The sequence below is a fragment of the Myotis davidii genome, unplaced genomic scaffold, assembly GCF_000327345.1.
Source record: "Myotis davidii unplaced genomic scaffold, ASM32734v1 scaffold434, whole genome shotgun sequence".
Taxonomy (NCBI): domain Eukaryota; kingdom Metazoa; phylum Chordata; class Mammalia; order Chiroptera; family Vespertilionidae; genus Myotis; species Myotis davidii.
The window spans coordinates 134,213-141,847 of NW_006285790.1; the positions used below are offsets into that span (position 1 = coordinate 134,213).

At 47.6% G+C, this 7,635-nt stretch overlaps 1 protein-coding gene across 1 annotated transcript in view; it reads left to right on the forward strand.

The window, feature by feature from the left end:
* The window catches only part of LOC102758437 (arylsulfatase D), a 15,439-nt gene extending 12,741 nt beyond the window's left edge, over positions 1 to 2,698 (forward strand). Inside the window, exons 11-12 of the mRNA XM_015559459.1 lie at positions 763 to 884; positions 2,260 to 2,698. Of these exons, the coding sequence (XP_015414945.1) occupies positions 763 to 884; positions 2,260 to 2,624 (487 nt within the window). The 3' untranslated portion in view covers positions 2,625 to 2,698. The remainder of the gene's footprint in view (positions 1 to 762; positions 885 to 2,259) is intronic.
* Positions 2,699 to 7,635: the final 4,937 nt, after the last annotated feature.

Sequence of the window (7,635 nt, forward strand, 5' to 3'; positions counted from 1 at the left end):
TTATCTATCTAGCTATCTATCTATCTATCATCTGTCCATCTATCTCTATCATCTATGTATGTATGTATGTATGTATCTATCTATCATCTATCATCCATCCATCCATCATCTGTCTATCCATCTACCTATCTATCTGTCATCTATGTATCTATCTATTTATTTATCTATTATCCATTACCTATCATCTATCTGTCTATCCATATATCTATCTATATCTGTCATCTATTTATCTATCATGTATCTATCATCTGTCATCTATCATCCATCCATCTATCTGTCATCCATATATCTATCTATCTATCTATATATCTATCTATAATCCTTTCTTTAACAAATACTTGTTTTAGTAGAAATGTGATGTGGATACATTTGGAAATCCTTCCACACATTACTACTAAAAATAAAATATTTTTAATAGTATTTAATGATATCAATAATGTTATAAATTTTCAAAAATCTCATAAATGACTAGAATAATTGTTTTTGGAAAATACATCTCTATCTATCTATCTATCATCTATCTATCTATCTATCTATCCATCTATCTATCTATCTATCTATCTATCCATCTAATTATCTATCCATCTTATCCATCCATCCATCCATCCATCCTGGAGGCAGCTCATCTCTGCTCCCCTGACTGTCAGCTAAGGGGTACTGGGTGGAGGGGGTCCCTTGCAGCTTTGGGGGTTCATTCCCAGAAGCGACACGGCCCCGGTGGCCTCGGTCTGACTCCTTCCCGTTGTCTCGTCCCTGAACCAGGGTGATTGATGGCCGTAGCCTGGTGCCCTTGCTTCTAGGAGCTGCCGAGCACTCGGCACACGAGTTCCTGTTCCATTATTGCGGGAGGCACCTCCACGCCGCACGCTGGCACGACAGGGACAGTGAGTCCACGCCTGCCCGACACGGGGGGCTGGGGGGCGGGTGCCTGCCGGGTTCTTGGGAGAAAAGGAACCGAGAGGGCAGGGGGGTGGGTGGATGCATAGATAGATGGGTGGTGGGTGTGGGTGGATAGATAGATGATAGATAGATGATAGATAGATAGATAGATAGATAGATAGATAGATAATAGATAGATAGATAGATAGATAGATAGATAGATAGATAATAGATAGATATGAGAGATGGTGATTAGATGATGTATAGATAGGTAGATACGTAGATGGATGGATGGATAGATAGATAGATAGAGGAGAGATGTTGATTAGATTATGTATAGATAGGTAGATACATAGATGGATGGATAGATAGATAGATAGTTGAGATGGTGAGTAGATGATGCATAGATGGGCAGATGGATGGATGGATGGGTGGATGGATAGAAAGATACATGATAGATACATAAATAGATAGATAGATAGATAGATAGATAGATAGATAGATATGAGAGATAGTTGAGAGATGGTGATTAGATGATGTATAGATAGATGGGTAGATAGATAGATGGATGGGTAGGTAGATCGATGATAGATAGAGATAGATAGATAGATAGATAGATAGATAGATAGATAGATAGATTATAGATAGTTGATAGATGGATGCATAGATAGGTAGGGAGGTAGATAGATGATAGGTAGTTGAGAGATGGTGACTAGGTAATGTTAGATGGTTAGATGGATAGATGGATGGATGGATGGATGGATGGATGGATGATAGTTGAAAAATGGTGGCTAGATGATGTATAGATAGGCGGATGCACAGTTAGGTAGGTAGGTAGGTAGGTATATGTTTTCCAGTATGCCACAGTGCAAACCACTTCACTGAGGTCTACTTTTAGTAGTTATTAACCATCATCCTTGCACAGTTGATAGTAAACTATATAGTCATAGATTCAACCTCTATATACAGAAAATTGATAGATTAGATTGATAAATTATTTCTACGTCAATGCTCAACCACTGAACCACACCAGCCAGACTCCATATTTTATTTTTTAAATATATTTTTATTGATTTCAGAGAGGAAGGGAGAGGGAGAGAGAGAGAGAAACATCCATGATAAGAGAGAATCACTGATCGGCTGCCTCCCGCACGCCCCCTACTGGGGATGGAGCCCGCAACCCGGGCCTGTGCCCTTGAGCGGGAATCGAACCCTGACCTCATGGTGCCTGGGTCGACGCTCAACCACTGAGCCACACTGGCCGGGCCATTTTTCTCCATAGCCCATGGATGTTGGTGACTGTGCCCCATTGGTGGGCCCGGTGTCTACTGTCCATCAGGCTCTCGCTACCCTGACCACCCGCCTCCTCTCTGCCTGCAGGTGGCCGACTGTGGAAGGTCCACTACATGACACCCAGGTTCCACCCCGAGGGTGCGGGCGCCTGCTACGGCCACGGCGTGTGCCCCTGCTCGGGGGACGGCGTGACCCAGCACAGCCCTCCTCTGCTGTTCGACCTCTCCAGCGACCCCTCGGAAGCGCGGCCCCTGTCCCCCGACTCCGAGCCCCTGTTCCACACGGTGGTCGCCAGGGTGGGCGCGGCCGTGGAGGAGCACAGAGCCACCCTGACCCCCGTACCCCCACAGTTCTCCCTGAGCCACATCCTCTGGAAGCCGTGGCTGCAGCCCTGCTGTGGGACCTTCCCCTTCTGCTCCTGCACCCAGGACGGAGGCCCCAGCGAGAGGTGACTGCCGCCGCCCCAGCCGGTGAGGCTCAGGGGTTGAGCGTCGACCTAGGAACCAGGAGGTCACTGGTTCGATTCCCGGTCCAGGGCACAGGTCCGGGTTGCGGGCTCCATCCCCATCCAGTAGGGGGCGTGCAGGAGGCAGCCGGTCTGCGATTCTTTCTCATCATGGATGTTTCTCTCTCTCTCTCCCTTCCTCTCTGAGATCCATAAAAGTCGTTTTTTTAAAATGATACAAGCCAATGTTTCATAGGAAGGAAGAGAAAAGAAAATAAATAGTAAATGACACAGAATTCAGGGCGGCATTGAAAAGTGTGCTGGATACAGCCAGCTGCAAGCCATGTGACCTTGGAGGGTGAAAACGGAAAGTGTTATCCATACTAATAAAAGGGTAATATGCTAATTAGACCGGGAGACTTTCCGGTCGTCCTTCCAGACAAAACCATGGTGGCGGGACCAAGGCAGAGGCGGTTAGGGGCGATCAGGCCAGGAGGGGAGGGGAGTTGGGGGTGATCAGGCCAGCAAAGGGGGGCAGTTTGGGCGAGAAGGCCATTGGAGGGGGGTTAGTTGGGGGTGAGCAGGCCAGCAGGCATAGTGGTTAGGGGCGATCAGGCAGGCAAGCAGGTGAGCGGATAGGAACCAGCAGTCCCCGATTGCGAGAAGGATGTCCGACTGTGGGCCTAAGCCAGCAGTCGGACATCCCCCAAGGGGTCCCAGATTGGAGAGGGTGCAGGCCGGGCTGAGGGAACCCCCCCTCCCATGCACGAATTTCATGCACCAGGCCTCTAGTCTATGATGCGCACTGACCACCAGGGGGCACACACTCAACTCAGGAGCTGCCCCCTGGTGGTCAGTTCACTCCCAGAGCCAACTTCCCACGGTCCCTCCCCCCATGGCCCCAATTGGCTCCCACTGCCAGCCAGGCCGAGGGACCCACCTGTGCACGAATTCGTGCACCAGGCCTCTAGCGGTTACATAATTAGACAGGGCGGAGCGGGGGATGGGTACAGTTGGGGAAATGTTTTCCCAGGAGGTATTATTATCCATAATTAATAGATTACGGAAATGAGGGAGAATAGCAGATATAGGAAAAGGTGTGCTGGGCCGGATTTACTCAGGGGTTGAGCATTGACCTATGGACCAGGAGGTACAGGGGGCACACACTCAACCCAGGAGCTGCCCCCTAGCAGTCAGTGCACTCCCAGAGCCAACTTCCCACAGCCCCTCCCCCCATGGCCCCAGTGGCTCCCACTGCCAGCCAGGCCGAGGGACCCTCCTGTGCACGAATTCGTGCACCAGGCCTCTAGTGGTTACATAATTAGACAGGGCAGAGGGGGGAACACAGTTTGGGAAATGTTTTCCCAGGAGATATTATTATCCAGAATTAATAGATTACAGAAATGAGGGAGAATAGCAGATGTAGGAAAAGGTGTGCTGGGCCGGATTTGCTCAGAGGTTGAGCGTTGACCTATGGACCAGGAGGTCAGGGTTCAGTTCCCCGTCAGGGCACATGCCTGGTTTTCAGGCTCCATCCCCAGTAGGGGGCGTGCAGGAGGCAGCCGATCCAAAATTCTATTCTTCCTTTCTCCAAATTGGGGTGGGGGAGGGGACCTTTTTTCTGCCAAAGGGGCCATTTGGATATTTAGCACATCACTCTATGGCCGTACAAAATTATCGACTTAGAAATTAGCCGGCTATATTGGGTCGGATATTTCATTAACTGACCTCCCCCACCCCCCAATGCCTGGGCAGGGCCAGACCAAGTGATTTCACAGGGCTCATACGGCCCTCGGACCGGACGTTTCCCCACCCCTGGTCTAAAGGTACACATCACACATCATAACCCACCGAAGAAGCAAATTTTTAGACCAATAAAATGGTGGGTTTTTGTAATCCTTTCTATGTACCAAAATGTTAGTGGTAGGATAGGTCCAATCGCATTCCTCGGGGACTGAACTTGTCTGATTCTGCGGTCCAGACGTTATGTGTAGAGATTTGGAGACTGGTGATATTCAGAACAGTTTTCTATGCCTTATATAGATGGTGTTCCTAAGTCACGGAAGGGGTCTCGGACTTCTCTTGTACCGTGTTAGAACATGTCACAGTGCCTGTCACACACAGAACTCCATGGACATGGGATGGATGGATGGATACATGGATGGATATATGGGTGGGTGAGTGGGTTGGTGGGTGGATGTATGCATGTATGGATCAGTGGATGGAGGGGTGAATGAATAAATGAGTAGGTTGGTGGGTGAGTGGGTGGATGGGTGGATGGGTGAGTGGGTTGGTGGGTGAATGGATGGATGAAGAATGGATGGGTGGGTCTGTAGGTGGATGCATGGATGGTTCTATAAATCAGTGAATGGATGGACGGATGGATGGATGGATAAATAGATGGATGGATAGATGGGAGGATGGATGGATAAATGATGGATGGATGGATGGATGGATAAATAGATGGATGGATAGATGGGAGGATGGATGGATAAATGATGGATGGATGGATGGATGGATAAATAGATGGATGGATAGATGGGAGGATGGATGGATAAATGATGGATGGATGGATGGATGGATAAATAGATGGATGGATAGATGGGAGGATGGATGGATAAATGATGGATGGATGGATGGATGGATAAATAGATGGATGGATAGATGGGAGGATGGATGGATAAATGATGGATGGATGGATGGATGGATAAATAGATGGATGGATAGATGGGAGGATGGATGGATAAATGATGGATGGATGGATGGATGGATAAATAGATGGATGGATAGATGGGAGGATGGATGGATAAATGATGGATGGATGGATGGATGGATAAATAGATGGATGGATAGATGGGAGGATGGATGGATAAATGATGGATGGATGGATGGATGGATAAATAGATGGATGGATAGATGGGAGGATGGATGGATAAATGATGGATGGATGGATGGATGGATAAATAGATGGATGGATAGATGGGAGGATGGATGGATAAATGATGGATGGATGGATGGATGGATAAATAGATGGATGGATAGATGGGAGGATGGATGGATAAATGATGGATGGATGGATGGATGGATAAATAGATGGATGGATAGATGGGAGGATGGATGGATAAATGATGGATGGATGGATGGATGGATAAATAGATGGATGGATAGATGGGAGGATGGATGGATAAATGATGGATGGATGGATGGATGGATAAATAGATGGATGGATAGATGGGAGGATGGATGGATAAATGATGGATGGATGGATGGATGGATAAATAGATGGATGGATAGATGGGAGGATGGATGGATAAATGATGGATGGATGGATGGATGGATAAATAGATGGATGGATAGATGGGAGGATGGATGGATAAATGATGGATGGATGGATGGATGGATAAATAGATGGATGGATAGATGGGAGGATGGATGGATAAATGATGGATGGATGGATGGATGGATAAATAGATGGATGGATAGATGGGAGGATGGATGGATAAATGATGGATGGATGGATGGATGGATAAATAGATGGATGGATAGATGGGAGGATGGATGGATAAATGATGGATGGATGGATGGATGGATAAATAGATGGATGGATAGATGGGAGGATGGATGGATAAATGATGGATGGATGGATGGATGGATAAATAGATGGATGGATAGATGGGAGGATGGATGGATAAATGATGGATGGATGGATGGATGGATAAATAGATGGATGGATAGATGGGAGGATGGATGGATAAATGATGGATGGATGGATGGATGGATAAATAGATGGATGGATAGATGGGAGGATGGATGGATAAATGATGGATGGATGGATGGATGGATAAATAGATGGATGGATAGATGGGAGGATGGATGGATAAATGATGGATGGATGGATGGATGGATAAATAGATGGATGGATAGATGGGAGGATGGATGGATAAATGATGGATGGATGGATGGATGGATAAATAGATGGATGGATAGATGGGAGGATGGATGGATAAATGATGGATGGATGGATGGATGGATAAATAGATGGATGGATAGATGGGAGGATGGATGGATAAATGATGGATGGATGGATGGATGGATAAATAGATGGATGGATAGATGGGAGGATGGATGGATAAATGATGGATGGATGGATGGATGGATAAATAGATGGATGGATAGATGGGAGGATGGATGGATAAATGATGGATGGATGGATGGATGGATAAATAGATGGATGGATAGATGGGAGGATGGATGGATAATGATGATGGATGGATGGATGGATGGATAAATGATGATGGATGGATGGATGGACGGATGGATGGATTGGGTGACGTTTCCTAGTGGAAGACAGTGTAGGTCTCTGAAAACTGAGAATTCTCCCAAAAGAGCGGAGTTGAAATGGCCTGAAGATCCCAGTGACTCGAAACGTTGCTTGGGAGTGAGGTAGAGAGACCCTGCAGAGAGCAGTCGCACGTACGTCACGGGTGGCACACGCATGTGCCCACAAGTAGCATTTGCACATCTGGTTGTCCTGAACGAGTCGTGGCGAGACATCACCTGGAACCAACCAGGAGGTTTAGAACTCTCTATCCACTGAGCCAAACAGGCTAGAGCTGTCCTCCTATAGAACAAAAGCCTAATAGGCTAAGTGTCTGGTCGACCAGTTGGCCGTTCAACCAACCAAAGTGTAATATGCTAATGGCATGCTAAGGCCGCTGAACCACTTGCTATGACGTGCACTGACCACCAGGGGGCAGACAGTCGGCCGGTCGACCAGTCGCTATGACGTGCACTGACCACCAGGTGGCAGACAGTCGACCAGTAGACGTGCACTGACCACCAGGGGGCAGACAGTCAACTAGTTAACCAGTCGCTATGACATGCACTGACCACCAGTGGGCAGATGCTCCAACAGGTAGGTTAGGTTGCTGCTGGGTCCAGCTAATCGGGACTAGAGCCCTCCCACGGTCCCTCCCCGGCTGGCCAAACTCCCACGTTCCTCCCCGGCCCCGATAATG